General features: G+C 30.9%; 1 protein-coding gene and 1 long non-coding RNA gene across 2 annotated transcripts; one reads left to right on the top strand and one right to left on the bottom strand.

The window, feature by feature from the left end:
* The first annotated feature begins 8220 nt into the window (after positions 1–8220).
* LOC101512718 (probable inactive purple acid phosphatase 16) lies at positions 8221–14714 on the top strand. The gene is made up of 5 exons (XM_004516311.4): positions 8221–8661; positions 10547–10777; positions 11862–12135; positions 12552–12720; positions 14342–14714. The coding sequence occupies exons 1-5, from the start codon at positions 8244–8246 to the stop codon at positions 14549–14551; spliced, it is 1302 nt and encodes a 433-aa protein (XP_004516368.1). The 5' UTR covers positions 8221–8243; the 3' UTR covers positions 14552–14714.
* Positions 14715–17924: 3210 nt separating this feature from the next.
* Positions 17925–20197, bottom strand: LOC113784878 (uncharacterized). The gene is made up of 2 exons (XR_003471047.2): positions 19607–20197; positions 17925–18494 (listed from the first exon to the last, which is right to left on the bottom strand). It is a non-coding gene; the product is annotated as an uncharacterized lncRNA (long non-coding RNA).
* Positions 20198–20414: the final 217 nt, after the last annotated feature.

Here is a 20414-nt window from a genome sequence, read left to right as displayed (position 1 = left end):
TATCAGTGGAAGCTCAGTCTCATGGAATCCAGAAAATTGCTCACGAGATCATCTCTAAAGGTATGTCCCTAAATGAACAGTTTCAGATTGCTATTATTATTGACAAACTGCCTCCTACTTGGAAAGATTTAAAAAATTCTCTTAGGCATAAAACAAAAGAATTTTCTCTAGAAAGTCTGATAACTCGCCTTAGAATTGAGGAAGAATCTCGTAAGCAAGACCAAAAAGATGAGATTCCTCTTGTGGCAAATAACCCAAAAAAGAAATTCATTGGAGCAGTTCTAAAGCCAAACGACAAACAACTAAAGAATTAGAATCGCACTTCAAAGAATAGAAAAAAGAATGGGAACCCTCCAAAGGTCCCAATTGTTAGGCAGCAACCACCTCCTAGAAATGACCATATCCCCTTTCTCTATTTCTACTATGGGAAAGAGGGTCATATGACACCCAAGTGTAGGAACAAGTCAGACCCTGCTAATCAGGCTAACTTGACAGAAGAGCAATTTGTTGCTATGATAATTGAGATCAACCTTGTTGGTGGATCAGATGGATGGTGGATAGACATTGGCGCCTCACACCATGTCTGTTATGATCGTGTTATGTTTAAAACATACATTGTTGCTGAATATAAGAAAATGTTGTTGAGAGATTCCCACACCACTAATGTTGTTGGTATTGGAGATGTGGAACTAATATTCACATCTGGAAAGACCATAATTCTGAAGCATGTCATGCACACTCCAGAAATAAGGAAGAATCTGGTTTCTGGATTTCTTCTCAATAAGACAGGGTTTACTCAGTCTATAGGGGTAGATTTCTACACCATTTCTAAAAATGATATTTTTGTTGGGAAAGGGTACTCCCCTGATGGCATATTTAAATTGAATATTGAAATGAATAAAATGTCTCCTTCTACTTACATGTTATGTGATTTTAATATTTGGCATGCTAGACTCTGTCATATGAACAAACGTTTGATTCAAACTTAAGTAATTTAGGCTTAATTCCAAAGTTATCTCTAAAGGATTTCGAAAAATGTGATTTTTGCAGTCAAGCTAAAATAACAAAGAGATCACATAAATTAGTAGTTAGAGAATCTGAACCTCTAGACTTAATACACTATGATATATGTGACCTTGATGGAACGCTAACCAGAAATGGAAAACATTATTTCATCACTTTTATTGACGATTGCTCTGACTTTACTTTTGTATATCTTATGAAAAAATAAAAGTGAAGCGCTTGACATGTTTAAGATCTTTGTAACTAAAATTGAAAATCAATTTAGTAAAAAGATTAAGAGATTTCGTAGTGATAGAGGAACAAAGTATGATTCCAGTTTGTTTAATGAGTTTTATAAAACCCAAGGAATTATACATAAAACTACTACACCGTATTCACCTGAAATGAATAGTAAAGCTGAAAGAAAGAATAGAACTCTTACTGAATTAGTTGTTGCTATTATGCTTAACTCTGGTGTTGCATCTCACTGGTGAGGGGAAATTATTTTGACTGTTTGCTATGTTTTGAATAGAGTTCCTAATTCTAAAAGCAAAATATCTCCTTATGAGATAATGAAGAAAAGACAAACCACCTTATCTTATCTTCGAACATGGAGTTGTATGGCTTATGTTAGAATCCCCGATCCCAAGCGAATTAAACTCGCAAGTAGAGCCTATGAATGTGCATTCATTAGGTATGCAGTAAACAACAAAGCGTATAGATTTTATGACCTAAATGCGAAAGTGATTATAGAATCAAAAGATGTTGAGTTTTATGAAAATAAATTTCCTTTCAAATCAAGAAATAGTGGGGGCAACGAACCTAGTCAAGTTTTTGTGACAACAAGCACTGAAAGCAACAAACAAGACGAAACAGAAACTCAAAGGAATAAGAGAGTAAGAGTTTCTAAAGATTATGGACCATAATACATGGCCTATAATTTAGAAGAGGATCCTGAAAATCTTAACGAAGCTTTGTCATCATTGGATGCAGATCTATGACAAGAAGCTATAAACGATGAAATTGATTCTCTAGAGTCTAACAAGACCTGGCATTTGGTAGACTTGCCTCATGGTTGCAAACCAATAGGTTGTAAATGGATTTTGAAAAAGAAACTAAAACCCGATGGATCTGGTGATAAATACAAGGCACGCCTTTTAGCCAAAGGTTTTAGACAAAGAGAAAATATAGATTTCTTCGACACTTTCTCATCGGTCACTAGAATAACATCCATTAGAGTGCTTATATCACTTGGGGCTATTCATAACCTAGTGATACACCAGATGGATGTTAAAACAACCTTTTTAAATGGTGGCCTGGAAGAAGAAATTTATATGGAACAACCTGAAGGTTTTGTAATTCATGGATAAAAAGACAATGTCTGTAAGTTAGATAAGTCTCTGTATGGTCTTAAACAAGCTCATAAGCAATGGCATGCAAAATTTGATAACTTGATTATATCGAATGAGTTTAAAGTAAATGAAAGTGAAAAAATGTATTTATTACAAATATGAAAATGGCATTTGCATTATCATATGTCTCTATGTAGACGACTTACTTATATTTGGTTCAAACATTCATGCTGTAAATAATGTGAAATGATTGTTGAGTAACAACTTTGATATGAAAGACCTCGGAGAAGCGAATGTAATCCTTGGAATCAAGATTACTATGTCAAAAAAGGGAATTTCTTTCGATCAATCTCACTACGTTGAAAAGATCCTAAAGAAATATAATTACTTTGACTGTAAACCTTCTTGCACACCATATGATTCAAGTGTGAAACTTTTCAAGAACTCTGGTGAAGTTGTTAGACAAACTGAATATGCGAGCATCATTGGCAGCCTCAGGTATGCCACTGATTGTACTAGACCCGACATTGTCTATGTCGTGAGATTGTTGTGAAGGTTTACTAGTAGACCTAGTATGGAGCATTGGCATGCTATTGAAAGAGTCATGAGATACCTTAAAAGGACCATGAGTCTCGGATTACATTATCAAAGATTTCACGTCGTCCTTGAAGGATACAGTGATGTTGATTGGAACACATTATCATAAGACTCTAAAGCAACTAGTGGCTATGTTTTTAGTATAGCTGATGGTGCTGTATCATGGAAATCGAAGAAACAGACGATATTGGCTCAATCCACTATGAAGTCTGAAATGATAGCATTAGCTACTGCTAGTGAAGAAGTAAGCTGGTTAAGATGCTTGCTAGAAGAGATCCCTTTGTGGGAGAGGCCATTGCCAGCTGTGTTGATCCACTGCGATAGTACTGCATCTATTGCAAAGATTGAGAATCATTATTACAACGATAAGAGACGAAAAATACGTGGTAAGCACAACACAATTAGAGAATTACTTTCTAAAGGAGTTGTTATAGTGGATTATGTACGCACTGATGAAAATTTAGCAGATCCTTTGACGAAAGGATTGGCTAGAGAGAAAGTCCTAAACACATCCAAAAGGATGGGACTATTGCCTATAGATCAATGAGTCACTTATGATGGTAACCCGACCTAAAAAGACTAGAGATCCCAAGAATTAGGTTCAATGGGTAATAACAAGTCATAGTGATATGAGATGAACATGCTATATTATATATGAGAAGCATGATTCCTGAAACAATAAAAGGATGAGATAATAGAATATCTTAATAAGATATATACTCTATGTGGAGTGGAGTACCTAGCTACAGGAGTACTCTTGATAGACTCACCTATGTGAATGTGGAAGTGGAGGCCGCTTCCTATGGAATTTCGAGGCAGAATTCCTAGAGCGTTCACTATATTGGAATACACGTGCATGACCCTAAATGCACGGGGTTTTGAGAATACACTCAATGAAAAGGTTGTGTGTGGGTTTGATGTCAGAGATATAGTTCAAGACTACGAGTCACTCTTGTTGAATCTGAATCTTACTTGTTATGCAAAGGTTCAAGTCAAGAGACACATTTGTTTATGCACGATCTTATATAAGCGTTTGACGCTATTCAAAAACCTATTTTTTAAATTCAAGTGGGGGATTGTTGGAAATGATGATGCTTTAATGGAAATTTATTGAAAATAATGATGACATTTATGAGAGCTAGTGTTGTTGTGAATTGAAAAAATTAAGAAGTCCCACATAGGAAGGATATCACACACTAGTAGGGTATATAAGTTGGAGGTACGGAACTTGGGGAGGGCCCAAAGGGGTACCCCAATTTTGTGAAGGAAGGAGAACGCAAGTAAATTGACCACCACACAGGTGCACGCGCCGTCGCCGTCCATCTGACTGGCCCGACCTGGCCTTGGCTTTGGCTTTGGCTACGTGGCGTATTATTATATTTTAGCATGTGAAAATTAATTAATTATTTTAATTAACTGATTGCTTGATTTTTATCTCTAATTGATACGTTAATTACGTAATTGCCCTCCACCGAGTCAACATTACATATATGATCCATTCTTCCTTCCTGAATTCGTCCGCCTATTTTTTCCCGGTCAAAACCTTAATCTTTGGTCTCACGTTTTTGTTGTTTCCCGGTCAAAACTCAGAGTCAAAACCCTAAGTTTGGAGCGCACGATTTGGGTGGTCAGCAGCTTTGGAGCCCAAGTTTCTGAGGTCACGAACGCACGTTCTAATGGATCCTTGATTCAATCAGATCCATTTGCGGATTTCCTCTATAAATAGAGGGTTCTCCTCAGTTGGAAAATCACACCAAAAGCACTTCGTATCTAAGGTTTTTCTCACTTCTCCCCCTTCTTACTATTTTCTTCTGTTTCTTTCGAGCGGTCTTTATGCCATATTACGAGTGGCAGTCATATGATTGCCATATTAAGGGTGTAATTCTAGAACGGTTTTCTACAGTGCAGTAGAACTCCGATACAGAGTATCTGAGCTGTTTTATCTTGGGGACTTCGTGGTTGATAATCTGTCTTGCACAATTTGGGCAGTGCCTCGAAACTTCTTAAAGAGAGCGACCTAGTCCGCGACTCAACCCAATAATATTTTCGGTGGCATAAATTGTTTTTAAAAGGTTTTTTCGAAATTAAAGAAATAAAAATTTTAAAACGCTTTCGAACTGCCATGTCTACCAACGAAATTAGTAGGATAGGTTCTTCTGCTTCTGACTACAACAAACCATTTCGGTTTAAGGGAAGTCATTTCAAACAATGGCAACAAAAGATGTTGTTTTTTTCTATGACTTCACTTGACTTTTATGTCTTCGTTTCTTTTGACATCTTCGTTTCCTATGATATCTTTCTTTCCTCTAACATCTTCACTTCCTCTGATATCGTTTCCTCTGTTACCAAATACTCAATGAAATCACTAGTGCAATAAATTATTCTCACAAAGTAATTTTGATATCATGAAAACACAATGAAAAAATTGTTCCTAGAACCAACCTGGTTCCAATACCATGTTGGTGTAATACTAGTCAAAACTTTATCATAAGAAGATGACATGTATACCATGGAACATATTGGCTGATTTATTGTTCAATGTGGAGGAGCTAGCAAGAATAGGTATTATATGTTGCAGTTGTTTTCTTTGTCATTGATAAGGACAAACTTCAATTGATATTATTGTTTGCATGTTCCTAATTGTATGGTAAACTAGGAAAACATGGAATGGTGCTTCCATAGACCTTAACATGAAGTTACAATAGCCAACTTGATGGAGTTAGAACAATAAAAATATGAGACAACTGTTGACTTCGTAGAGAGATTTAAAAGGTTGATTATATTGCCTTAGTTGTAGGTAACATGCTCCCACATTTGAAAGAAAGAGTTATAGATTATGAATTTTTAGACTTGAGTCGGCAAGTGAACAAAGCATCTAGGATTGAACGTTTCATTCTCGAGAAGGAGGTTGAGACATACAACAATGAAACAACCTCTTTTGGTGATTATGATGTCTCTAATGAAGCATTTGGTTATTGTAGTGATTAGGAAACCAATAATATGGCAGCTGAGAAATGATGACAAGGATATAGATGAAAAGACACTTGATGCATGTTGATTCCTATCTAGATATACTGGTATGATTTGGTGTCTGGATGACCATTTCCAATGTCAAGGATAAATTTAATGGAAATAACCTATACATAAGATTTAGAAGCCAAATGGCTTATTAATTAAACAGGACAAATGGGAAATACATTTAGTTGTGCTAAACTGACAAAAAAGACTATTATCTGCAAACGCATAATCGTTTTTATGTTAAATTTCCTAGATCGACTATATCATTTAAAAGCTAGAAGGCATTTAACAATGATTTTCATGCATGGTAAGTCTATTATCTTCAAACTAGTTTCTTCAAAAAAAATCAATTTTTCATAGGAAGAAGAGACATATTAGCCAAGATTCAAAGAAACAAGAAAGAAAAGGTTCAACTAACTTAACAAATCTTTTAGGTTCCTTTTATAGTCATCAACTAGGGCGCTTATGTTTACCCAAAAAATATTGTTTGGATCATGTATTGGCCACTTAGTTGACGTGGAAGGATTTGGGTATCATGTGCATCACTATCAACTAAGTCTTGAAGAGCATGGAGGTCAATAATGAATCTTATGGGTGAATAGACTATAACAAGAAATTGATAGTTATCTATATTAGCAGTATTAGTCATGATCTTATATGATTTAAAATATAAGTTAGTTAATCTAAAACATGGATAATATGTTGGAGTAAGTTTCTTAGTTATTCTAAATCTATAAATACCAATTGTAAAGACCGTTTACAATAAACACAATCAAACAACTCTACTTATTTTTATTATTTTCTTTTATTTTTCATGCAATCTTCAATAGAAGTTCAACCTTTAGCACTAGACACTATTTCCAGAAATCTAAGAACTTGTAGCTAAGAAACATACTCTCTTTCTCACCATAATCACTTGATTAAAAAGAGAATCATTGTCACAAAAGCGAAATTAGCCTAGATATCTTCTTCTCAATTGATCAAACGAAGAATCAATTAAGTCAAATACTAATCAGCTAATTATAAGGCTAAACATCAAAACTCGTACGACGGCAACAACTCTAGCTTCCGAACCCAACCACTATATCATACCATCGGAGACTGAAAGCTGGAAAATTTATTATATGATAATAGAGGTTTTGTGTAAACCTCGTTCAACATTTACCTATGGCCGGTTTTGATATAAAATTCGTTCTAGAGACTAAAATAGTTGCACCTAAGAGTGTTAAAATATATATTATACTTCTAAAATCATGTTTAACTCTTATCGAAGTGAAAACAAATACTACTTAGGATAAATCTAGGATTGTCCTAGGATTTTTGGTTAGTAGGGGCTTATACATATAACTCCTTTGACTTCAGAATAATTATCGCATTTTTTGGTTATTGTATAGTTAATTTATTTTTAACATCTGTAAAAGTATATGTCTCACAATAAAAAAATGCAAATCTCTATATATGTTATGAAAACATTATTTTATAATTCATCTCATATAAAGTTAGATATTTGATTCCTGGCAAAATTTACTGAAAATAAACTATTTTCGTTAGTTAGATATTTGATTCTTGACAAAATTCACTGAAAATAAACTATTTTTATTAGTTAGATATTTGATTCTTCACAAAATTCACTGAAAATAAAGTATTTTCATTAGTTAAATATTTAATTCTTCACAAAATTTACTGAAAATAAACTATTTTCAATAAACTATTTTCATTAATTGTGATTCTGATTCGCAAAATCAAAATTAATTGCATATATATAGAGAGATACACTATTGCATAAATAATATATCTTTTAATTTTTACTAGTATTTTTATAAATGATACATTTAGTTGGGACAGTACTTAAATTTTTTGAGAAATTATACAACTATTAATAAACAACATTTATTAAGCTTGTGGGAGCAAATTATCTTTATTAACTATCGATTAATTTTCTACTATGTCTTGAAAGTAGTATGCATGAAATAATGAAAGGGTATAATTGACAAAATAATAATTAAAATTACCTTAAAAGTTAAGAAAAATATTTATTTTAAAATAATTTTTTTTACTATAATATCGTTCGTGAGACAAATAAATAAAATTCTCATGATTTTGTTGATCAAGTTATGCATCCTTTTATTTTATAATTGTTTTGGTAACGTATTAACAAGGAAATCAGATAGTAAAATTTAGGTTATTAATAGCGGCACCTCAACTGATTCCTTAACTCGAAGTACAAACCAATCATGCATTGACAAAAGTGTAAGACTGTAGACTGTAATAACAATGACGATTGACAAGGGTGTTTCTGTCAATTCGCTGTTCTCCAAATTCTTATCTTACCTGCATACATACCATAATAATGCCGTCATAATAATATCGAAGTCTCTTTTGTTGAGTCTGTTCCGTTTCAATTTTCATACAATGGAAACTTCTAGAAACCCATGGATAATGTTTTTACCCATACTGTTTATCTCTCTGTTCTACACCACAGGATCGTTATCCCAAACATCGTCAGCCATAAGATTGAAATTGGCACGAGCTGGTTTGAAGAGGGAGGTTAGGATGCGAGCAGGGAAAGCGTTTAAGATTGCAGTATTTGCTGACCTGCATTTTGGAGAAGACGCGTGGACAAACTGGGGCCCACTTCAAGATGTAAACTCCATTAAAGTCATGAATACGGTGCTCGACTATGAAACTCCAGGTCAGAACAAGGTGACCATCTATTATCATCTCTTTCCTTTCCTAACTCTTAACTCTTAAATTTGATTCTTCAGTTATCACTCAAGCCAGTCGTATAGTTATTATCAACTTATTAAAGACAATTAATTCTAATATCACTCTGCCATGCCATGAATCACTATTAATTGAAAAATACTTTTAATTTTTTATTTATTTAAGTTGCAATCAATCAAATCATCTTCCTAACTATAAATACTTAGTTTGTTTAAAAATTTTTAAAATTAATTTTGATTGGATATTTTTTAAAAGAAGTTTACGACAAATTACTTAAAATAATAGAAGTTGTTTTAAATTCATTGGTAATGTATAAAAAAAATAATTTTGAATTCAATAACTTAGATATTTATTATTATAGTTTTTAACATAATAAAAATTATATTTTTTTTTATAAAAAGGTATTTTTCATAATTAAAATTCACAAAGAACTTCTCAAAATAGCTTTTCATTTTAATTATTTTTAATATTATCCAAAAATACTGTAGCAAATAGATGAAACACTTAAGATTATATTTTTAGATAAACTATTTAATTTAATTTTTTATTTAAAACTTTATTTTTAAAATTATTTTCTAAAAATATGATAGCAAAATAATAAAAAAAATTATTTTAAAAAAAATCTTAAACAAACAAATTTAAAATATAAAAAAATCGTAAACTATTATTTTTAAAAATGATTAAATTTTTTTATGCTTTTTAATCATTAACGAATCACATTTAAAAATGATTCACCACATAACTCACTATTATTAAAATGCCTCATCTAAATAACCGTATATAAGGAGTATTTGGTGGCATAACTAAGTGTCTCATTCTACGCTTTTTAAGTGATTATTTACACACAAAAATCAGTTATTTAATCAAATAAAGAAGAACAAAATTCAGTAAAACAAGAACAACATTGTAAATAAAATAATTTAAAGTAAGAGTAAAATTAGAATAAAATAACTGTCCAAAACTTGGTTCCTTTTCTATATATACATTATGGAATATGTTTAAGAAAATGAGTTATTGCATAAATAATAAATAAAATTACAAATAAAATAATTTAAACAAAAGTAAAATTAAAAGAAAATTAATTACAGAAAAATAAAGTATTTATTTATATTTAGGAATAGGTTATATATATACGAGAGTTATCAAATGATTTTTTATTTTAAGATTAAATATATTTTTAATCTTTATAAAATCTCAACCTTTTAAATTTAGTTTCTATAAAAATAAATTTTTAATTCTTAAAAAACTATCATATACGCAATTTTAATCGTTGATATAATAAATAAGTTTAAGTGTTCTTTAACTTTTAAAATTTTGAATAGTTTTTTGAAAACATGTTTAGAACATTTTAAAAAATTTCTCAACAAAAATTTAATTTTTTTTTGAACTAGAGTGAATTAAATATCAAATTTTTAAACACACAAAATTCAAAATCAAAATAATGAATATAAACCTAATCATCAATTTTTGATGTATTTTTTATGAAGGAACTTTTTAAACTGTTATAAATATTTTTCTAAAAAATCATTTAAAATTATATATTAACTTAATAATAAAAATTAAAACTACTTATATAATAATTTTATAAAAACTAAAAATTACGTGGTTTTCCAAGACTAAACTTAAAAGGTCCGATTTTTATATTGACTAAACAAATATTTAAACCATAATTTTATTTTGATTATCATGATACTTGTTGATACTTAACACAAATATGTAACTGAAAAGAAATACTACTCCACCATGATGTTAATGGATTTGTTTTCTATCCTTTTTATAGATTAATTTTCTATTATAACTACTAGCTAGAGGTATGATCTTAAAATTAATGAAATTAACAAACTGTATGGCAGATTTTGTAATATATCTTGGTGATGTGATTACGGCTAACAATATAATGATTGGAAATTCAAGTTTGTATTGGGATGAAGCAACCTCTCCAGCAAGAAATAGGGGCATACCTTGGGCCAGTGTATTCGGAAATCATGATGATGCTCCATTTCAATGGCCATTGGAGTGGTTTTCTGCTCCTGGTATTCCTCCCATTCACTGTCCTCAAACAACTACTTCATATTCATATTCAGGTACTAAGTAATTTTATATACTTTTTTCTATAGACAAATGTTAGTAAGTATTATGAAACTTGAACCTTAGACCTCCTTTCCCATACTCGTCCCAATCCATATGGTTAGAGTAAATCTTGGGGAGGAGTATTGCATATCTTTGGTAGAGAGAAAAACATTTAGTATGAGAATAGAAGACACTTGACCTATGGTTTTAGTGTCTCTTAGGGTTATCGTTGTTTTGGGATTGGGAAGCACAAATGCAACCAGACACGTCCTTTTGGTAGAAACTGAGTTTGGAAATCGTGGTCGCAATTGCAACTTTGGTCACAATGTCAGGGATTTTGTTGTCTCTGTGATGAATCGATCGCAACTGCAACTATGGCCACATTAATCACAGATTTAAAACCATATTCAATATCAAAGATTGCAACCATAATTTAAAACCTTCTAATCTTTGAAGCATTTCTTGGTGTAAGTTGTGAGTTTTCTGCTGGATTGTAAAGGTATCTTTGAATGTTACCTAATTTCTTGTTTGAAAATTGAAACTACTTAAAAGGCTTTTTAGTTCCTTGGGATTGAAATGGTTTTGAATTTCTTGTCAATTGTAAAATTACCCTCATAATTTAGGAGAGATTTAAGTAATTAGTGGCTAACAAAATAAACAAAATGTCAAAGAGTTAAAAAATTTACTCCCCGAAAAGTTAGGTAGCACTGATACTTTTGATCAAAGACGTACCTCAGTTTTCAACATGTGTCACTTTCTAACACCAACACGACATTGACATCTTGATTACATTCAATTAATTCATTTTTTCAAAATTATTTTCACAATTGACGTGTGAGTTTCGTTAGCTTAGAAAACACATTGTTGCTAGTAGTGTTCACTACACTAGTTTTCGAATACAATGACATTTTGATTTCACTTTTTTGATATATTCCTTTTCGGATAGAATTTCTATGATACATTTTTCTGATTAAAATTGTGCCTTCATTATCAATTATTTAAGTTTAAGATGATTTATGCTTGTAGCTTGTTACACTCTTTTTCATTAGATTAGATGTTTGAAATATCATAATCAAAAAGCACATTGATAAATTTCAGGAGAAGAAGAATGTAGCTTCAGAGGAACAGGACGATTGGAGCTGATGAAAAATGAGATCAAGCACAATGCATCATTTTCTAGCTATGGTCCAAGAAACCTTTGGCCTAGTGTATCAAATTATGTCGTTCAAGTTTCCTCGTCGGATGATCCGCAATCACCGGTGGCTTTCCTCTACTTCCTAGATTCCGGTGGAGGTTCCTATCCAGAAGTCATATCTAGTGGCCAGGCAGCATGGTTTCTGCAGAAATCTGAGGAAATTAATGCTAACTCTAGGTAGACTGAGAAAGCATTATAATAAAATCTTACTCTCAAGCTTAAATTATCCCATAGCAAGGAAACATCACATTTATATTGCATAACAGTGACTTAATTTGTTGATCTCTAATGTACTTTTTATTTAATGAATAAGTACGCATGAGACTATTTGGAAGAGATTATGAAAACAACGAATGATATATCCGTAAACTGTTTTCTGTTTATTTCTATAAACTCTATATGAGAACTTATGGAAAAAGTTTGTAGCTTATACGATAAACCCTTATGGTATATAAGCAGTTAATTAAATTGTTTATCGAAATAGGACCTACGTATACCATTTAAAATTGTTGGAAAAGAATTCTTAGCAGTTTATTTGTTATTTTCTTCCCTTGCTTTTTGTATAATCCTAACAAAGCATATTTGTATGGCAGGGTTCCTGAGATAATTTTCTGGCATATACCAAGTAAGGCCTATAAGGTTGTGGCTCCTAAGTTTGGGATACATAAGCCTTGTGTTGGTTCAATCAACAAGGAAAAAGTTGCTGCTCAAGAAGCTGAAACCGGTATCATGGACCTTCTTGTTAAAAGAACTTCTGTTAAGGTAAGGTTAAAGCCAGGATACTATATTTGTACATTGAATTTGTAAAATGCATCTACAAAACAATAATCGAACCTACAAGATCACAGTTGTTGGATTTGTAACCACCAAATGAGTGAACCTTGTCGGTTTTGATCTATAAAGCATGGACTACACGGATACCTGACACAACACGGACACCGACACGTTGACAATAATAATGTCAAAACATAAAGACACCGACCCCGATACATATATATTTATTTGTTATAAATAAATTAAATATGAATATTATTATAAATTACAAATATAAATTTAGAATCAAAATATATACGTGCATTTAAATTTAACAATTTGTTTTACCACAAAAACATTCTAAAACAAGATACAATAGTTTTTTACCTTCTTTCATCCATCTACTACGAAAAGGATAAACATGATGTAATCAAATGTAATATCTTTAACTTTTTCAATGATCATCATTATTGTTTTGATGCATCTTTAACATTCGTAGATGTGATTGAGATCAGAGGTGTCTAAAGTGTGTCGAAGGAAATATTTTCTTTTTTGAGACACTAGTATGAGTTGTTAGATAGGTGTTGTACATGTGTGATACAAACGTCGGACATAGCGACACGCTTATTCGCAAAGGTGTCTATGCTTCGTAGATTTTGATGGTTGAGAAGGATATTTCTTGTTTTTCAAACAAATCTTTCCAAGTATAAATGTTATTTAGGAAATTGCTTGAGATATGGGAAGGTTTCCATTAGAAATTATGAGAATATTTTATTGATTGGTGAGACCCTTGCACTACATTTACGAATAATGCTACTAAAAATTTAGGATTAATAACCCTAAGATGAGAAACTAAGAACAAGATATATTTATCAATTATTCCTTTCATTCGACGGTAATTGACTCATTTGTTATAAAATTTTGTCCCAAAACGAATGATCAGTTCAATTTTCAATGTCATTTTTTTTCCTTCCAACTGTACCCTTTAATTAATATTACTTATATCATTTCCAATGAAGTATTCTACACTATACATTTATGACATTAACAATGTACTACTAATACCTAACAAAAATAATTTTGTAAAAGTAGTATTTTCGCTCTTTCATTTATAAATTTTTTTCAATATGTGTAAAATGATCAAATAAGTCAATTATTAAGGGAGTAACTTGAATGCATAGGTGACCATTACAAGCATATTGCATAATACAAGTAGGAGTTGAAACTCTTAATTCTCATTTGTTTATAGATGGAGACAGCTGAATTTTTTTGCATATACATCCAATCAAATCACACTAAAGTATCATTTCTTATATTAGTTTCTAAAATATCTCCAACAAAACTTACATAGAGTGATTTAATTGGATGCATATGTAAAAAAAATTATATTGTCAGTGCATACAAATTAAATCATTTGATTAATATTGCATTTGATTTCTACTTTATTGTGTATGTAGAATGTGGATGTTCTCATCAATAATGTTGGAAAGTCTTACTGAGAATGTCTGTTATAATAATAATAGTATTTGTTTTAACATTTTATCTTGATCCCACAGTATAGAGTATGTGATAACCTTAAATGTATGATTTGCCGATGACACAGTATCTGGTTATCTTTTCTTAATTGCAGGCAATATTTGTTGGACACAATCATGGATTGGACTGGTGCTGCCCATACAAGAAACTATGGTTATGCTATGCCAGGCACACCGGCTATGGCGGCTATGGTGATTGGCCTAGAGGAGCTCGAATTTTAGAGATCACTCACAAGCCCTTTTCTCTACGATCTTGGATAAGGATGGAGAATGGTAATGTGCATAGTGAAATTGTCTTGAGCTGAAACTTCAAAGAAACAAGAGCACACATGCAATCAAAGTGTATAAAATTGTAATGCATTTTTTGCATCAACGACTGGTATTTTAAACCCGTGCAATGCACTTATAGATAACTGTTTGTATTCTTGTATACATAATTACATATAGCATTTTCCTATTGAAAAGTTAGTGACATAGGCTTAAAATTTAGCAAAATATTTAATTGCAATTGTCATAATTTGATAGCATTAGAATGGCGTAAAGAACGAAAAGTAACAAATTATTAAAATTTTAGAAACATGATCAAATCTATTTTGGAAGGTGATTGCTGATGGTAGAAGAATTAGTTTACTTTTGCTTATTTAGTTTAAAATATGGTAGACATATTATTGCACAGCACTTACCTAGATTTGTTATATTCTTCCCCTGATACTATTTGAATCATGAAGATTGTTTTTCCTTACAGTTCATTTAGTTGTTTAAAATCACTTATTTGTTAAAAAAAAAAAATCATGACAGGATGAATAATTTTGTCAATTTTAGGGGTGTACATAGATGCGTCTGTCAACCCATCATTCAATCTAACTCAACTCATTTTTATCTGTACTGGTTCATTTTGAAGTCCGATCCGACCCAACTCTCCGTCGAAGTGACCAGGTGACTGGTTATGTTTTCTTTTTTTATAATATTTTTTTTTGAAAAATAGCCCAATACGGTTTGATTATTCTTCTTATTCAAATTTTTAGCAACCGTCATCCACTTTTCTTCTCTTACAGACTTTCTGCAGCCACACCGCCACCCACCCTCTTCTTATGTTCTAGATAGAGCCGTCAAAAAAGCCCCCAACTACAAGGTCCCCTTACTTTTTTTGTTTTATTATTAGGTCCCCTATCAAAATAATCTTTTAAGGGGCCCTTAATTTAGGCCCATTATTTAATGGGGCCTAAGGGAGGGGGCTCTAAGGGCCCATAGGCCCCCATTATTTTGTTAATTTTAAAAAAAAATTCTTGAAAAAAAAAATTATTAAAAAAAGTGAAAATTTTTATCGAAAAAAAAATCAGAAACTTTTTGTCGAAAAAAAATGGGAAATTTTTTATCGAAAAAAAATGGGAAATTTTTTATCGAAAAAAAATCGAACATTTTTTATCCCAAAAAAAGTCGGACATTTTTTATCGAAAAAAATTGGAAATTTTTTATCGAAAAAAATCGGACATTTTTTATCGGAAAAAATCGGAAATTTTTTATCGAAAAAAATTCGAACATTTTTTATCGAAAAAAAATCGAAAGCTTTTTATCGAAAACTTTCTATAGAAAAAAATCAAAAACTTTTTATCGAAAAAAGTCATAAATTTTTTATCGGAAAATTTTATAGAAAAAAAAAATTATCGGTGAAAAAATTGAAAAATTTTATTTCTCAAAAAAGAAAATTGATTCTTTTTTAAAAAAAGTGGGCATAGGGGCCTCCTAAACCCACAAATTTTTAGGGGGCTTTTAATTTAGGGGGCCTTGTTTTTTGGGGCCTTTTAAATTATTAATTTTTTTGGCCCCTTCAAAATGTGGGTTGGAGCCAATAATTAGGGAGCTTGTCAAATTGACAGCTCTAGTTCTAGATGATTTTTTTTTATCAAAGTAAGGTATGTAGAGTATTTTTCCCTAGATTACCTATGTCATTCGGGCAAAATACATTTTTCTAAAAAAGATTATCAAGTGTATTGATTTTTATGATAAATTATATTTTATATAATAAAATAATTTTATTAGTTAATAAAATGTGGGGTAAATTAAAATACGTTTGTGAAGAAACTTTATCAAATAAAGTTATTGCGAACAAACCTCCATTTGAGTTAAATACTATTTATTTAAATGTTATGTTTTGTTATAGTCTTTTTTTTTTATTTAGATAAAATGATAAATAAATTTATGGCAAATTCAAATATGAAATATAATATTCAGATTAATCAATAATTGTTATAGATTTTACAGATATTTAATATCAATCGATTAATATTTTTAAAAAATTAATATTAAATATGGTGAATCTAATTTAAATTTGTTTACATTTAAATCTATTAAATACTTTTTTTTTAGTATTTTATTTAAATATAGTAAGTACTCTGAAAATAAACAAATGAAGCACAACTATTAAAAAATTGTGGTAGCTTAGTAAACTAAAATGTGATGAATGGTGTGATTGAAATTTTATGATTTTTGAGACATTCAAGTACTAAGTATATTTTCATTTAATTAAATTGTTATTATTGTTACTTATGTTTCTCCCGTAAATTAAAAAACAGGTCACTATTTATGTATAACCCACCAATCTAACCCAACCCGTTTTTGATCGGATCGGTTAGGTTCGGGTTCAATGAAAAAAATACCGACTTAGAATTCAACCAAACTCAAAGATAATCGATCGATTCGGATATTGAATTTTATCAAAACCAGTCTAACCCATCGCGCGTTCACCCCTAGTCAACTTTATATCATGAATTATTTCTATGCTCTTATTTATGGCCTATACAACATATAAGGCATACAATGCAACCTTTTATATGATTCATCATTATATTGATTTTATTATTTTGGTCTGTTTGGAATTTCGAAGAGGAAAGGAGAGAAGGATTGTAATGGGAGGGAGATAAAGGCAAATCTTTCACCTCATTAAGAGTATGATTTTGTAAATAATGATAAAAGAACATTTATGATTAATATATTTAGAATTTTTAGAGTATAATAGCAACATTCTTTCCTCTAAATGACTTTTATGATCAATGTTGCAACTATCATTTTCATTAAAGAAGTCTATATCACATTGACACTCCCAAAGATGTTTTTTCTTATCCTTTTTCACCAAATATGCAACTTGCCACGTTAGATTTTTCAGCACATCTAATACTTGCTCATTAGATGGATTTATGCGCTTATCATGTAAAAATAGCTTTTTGGGGTAACTCCAAATCCCTTACCCCTCGCACTATGAGAATGCTCTGGAAAATAAATCTCTTACCAAGTATGTCCCTGCAACTAAGTTGTTAAATTTCATCTTGAGATGAACATTGTTCTAAATTCTCCTAACATACATTATGTTAGTACTAAAAATATAAGTTTATTATCATTTTTATTAGAAAATAATAAAAAAAAAAATTAAAGTGATAATATACTTATTCTATCACTTGTTGAACATTTTCATTATCAACTAGTCCATTCTTATTCAAACGAGCCTCTTTCCACAAAATATGACGACCTAATGGTTGATCTAATTTTGTCTTTCTTGAAGCTATTCGTTAAGGCATATAATCATATTAGTTAGAAACCATTGTCTCGCCAGTCCTAAACAATACATGTGCAATTAAAAATTATACATACAGATAAAAACTAAGGGATAGTATGATATAGCTATAGAACAAAATACTTCCACTATTGAATTATAGTTGTATTCTGGTTGTATTGTTGTAATATTCTTTGACTTTCTTAATATAAAAAAGGCATCCATGTTTAGTGCAGTTGCAAATAACAGTAAGAGTCCACTCTCCATGACCATTCTCTCTCCTTCAGAATGGAATAATGAAGGAACCATGACCCACATATGCATAATCTAAATATAATATTTGCTTTATAAAAACAAATTAAAAAAATTGAATAGCCATTAATCACGGACAACACCCATCTTTGATCCCCCACCCAAATAGAAAAACGTATATTCTATAAAAACTTCTCAAGGGTAGAAGATGACAGCAACAAGCCACAAATATTGCTTGGTTTCAACCTTTTAGGTAGACTCACTAAGGCAGCATATTCTTGATATATAAAAAAAAAAAGACAACTTTTATGCATAACTTATATGATTATGTATAATGTTTTATAACCATGTATAAGGTAATTCCAATAGTATAGGGGAAAAATATTAACAAACCTCTAGATGTATAGAGACCAAGCATGGCCATGCATGAGAAATTATTTGTTGGGAATCTGCAATGAAAAAAATTACACTATCAAACGTGTAAATTTTAAGCATCTGATTAAGTGGTCAGATGTCAGTCATTGTAATGTAACTCTAAAGTCTAAAGAAAGTTCACCATATTGCAACCCCACCCCACCCTTTGTTATTTTTTCTTTTGTTGCTATTTGCTACTAAGGAATATTAAGTAGCAGTAGAAGAAAACAATTATCAAAATGGCATACATTGGCTATTTGGTGCTAATTGATATTTTGTATTATCCAGAAGGATCAACTTAATCAAATTAGAGGTTTTTGTTTAAAAAATCACGTCCAATGAATTAAGTCAAGTGCAATTAGATTCTTGTGCATCAATTTCCAGTTTGAATTACTAGCTAAAATTGTAGAATAGTAGATAAGCAAATTAAGCATATAACAACATATTATACAAAATCACTTTTACAAATACTTAAACTTAGGATAATTTATGACTCTACTGTCAAAGTAAAAAAAAAAAAGAAGATAAAAAAGTCACATGGTGTGAGAGAAGAACAAATTGGTCTGAAATTCTTCATTTCTATTGAATGAGTGATAGATGAATTGAAAAACTATACACTAAGTATTTGGCTTCAACTAGGTACCCAATTGTAACAAGTTAAAAATTGTTAACAAATTGATAAAAGTATCATGCAGCTCTCATTCGAATTTACGCTAATATTTACCTTATATTACAAAATCATAATCTTCTTTCATTTCAAGGTTACAAAATCTTAAAACACAGTTACTAATTCACAAAATTAAACCTATGCAATTAAGTATTTGTTATTTTATTTTCCTTTTCCATTGAGACACTTACAATCACCCAAAACTCATGTTTTACCTTACTTCTCTTGGACAAAAATAGTGGCAAAACTACAAAGTTAATATGGGAGCATAAGTGCAAAATGGATCCACCATAACAGAACCTTAACAAGAACAATTAAACAAGGATTGCAGCACATAAAAAGCAAGTATAAAGCATCACAAGTTTCACCCCAACTAATAGTTATAACATAGAAATCAACACATAAATAACAAAGAAATTACAATCCAAAAGATAATATTTATGAGACAAAGTATAACTGAGAAAGGTTTCAAACACTTACAATAGTGAGAAATAAGTAGTGTGTTTCAACTGCAGCGGTTGTGGGTTTCTAGCATGAGGGTTGTTGAAGTGAATAAGGGTCTCACGTTTTATCGAGAAAGGGTTCTGGGTTTTAGCAAGAGAGCTTTATGTGTATGCAATTGCAGTGAGAGAAGGAGGCTCAACAAGAGACGAAGTATTTTGGGTTTAGCGAGAGGTGGCAATTCAGAGGTTTTGTAGAGACGATGATTTAGAGGTTTTGCAGAGACAACAATTTTGCAAAGACAGTGATTTTGCAGAGACGACGTTTTTGCAGCAACAAAGGTTTGTGCAAGTTGAGCAAAAATTTGATTTCAACAAGATGTTTTGAGGAAGAAGAAGATTCTGCATCAAGGAGTTTACAACTTTTTTTGGTTTTTGTGAGGAAGTGGAAGAAGATTCAAGCTGAACAAAATAAGGGTTAGGTTATTATGATGAGTTTTGGTTTCTTAGAGGAAGAGGTTTTTGACAGAAAGAGAAGGAGGTTACAATGCTTCTTGGTTTCTAATACAATGATTTCTAATATAGTGTTTTTCGAATTTACAACACTTTTTGTCAAAAACGCTTTTGAGTCAGTAAGTACGTTTACAATGCTTTTTGTCAAAAGCACTTTTAAAGGGGTCTCTGTTTTATAAGTTTTACTATTATAGTGCTTTTTAAAGCAAGAGTTGTTAAATATGTGCTATAAAATCTAAATTTTAGTGTAGTTTGATAGCATTTTTTTTTATAAAAAAAAAAACATTGTCTAAGGCTTCATGTGTTTTTAAAATAAAATACAATAGTGTTTTTAT

Source organism: Cicer arietinum, chromosome 4, assembly GCF_000331145.2.
Source record: "Cicer arietinum cultivar CDC Frontier isolate Library 1 chromosome 4, Cicar.CDCFrontier_v2.0, whole genome shotgun sequence".
Taxonomy (NCBI): domain Eukaryota; kingdom Viridiplantae; phylum Streptophyta; class Magnoliopsida; order Fabales; family Fabaceae; genus Cicer; species Cicer arietinum.
Note: the sequence above shows the minus strand (reverse complement) of the source record. Positions and strands in the feature narration are given on the sequence as shown.

Bases quoted from the DNA above. Each gene is read 5' to 3' on its own strand.
- LOC101512718 (XM_004516311.4), top strand. From the start codon at position 8,244: ATGACGATTGACAAGGGTGTTTCTGTCAATTCGCTGTTCTCCAAATTC. The intron at 12,136-12,551 runs GTAGACTGAGAA...TTTGTATGGCAG, and splicing joins GAAATTAATGCTAACTCTAG to GGTTCCTGAGATAATTTTCT. The intron at 12,721-14,341 runs GTAAGGTTAAAG...TCTTAATTGCAG, and splicing joins TTAAAAGAACTTCTGTTAAG to GCAATATTTGTTGGACACAA.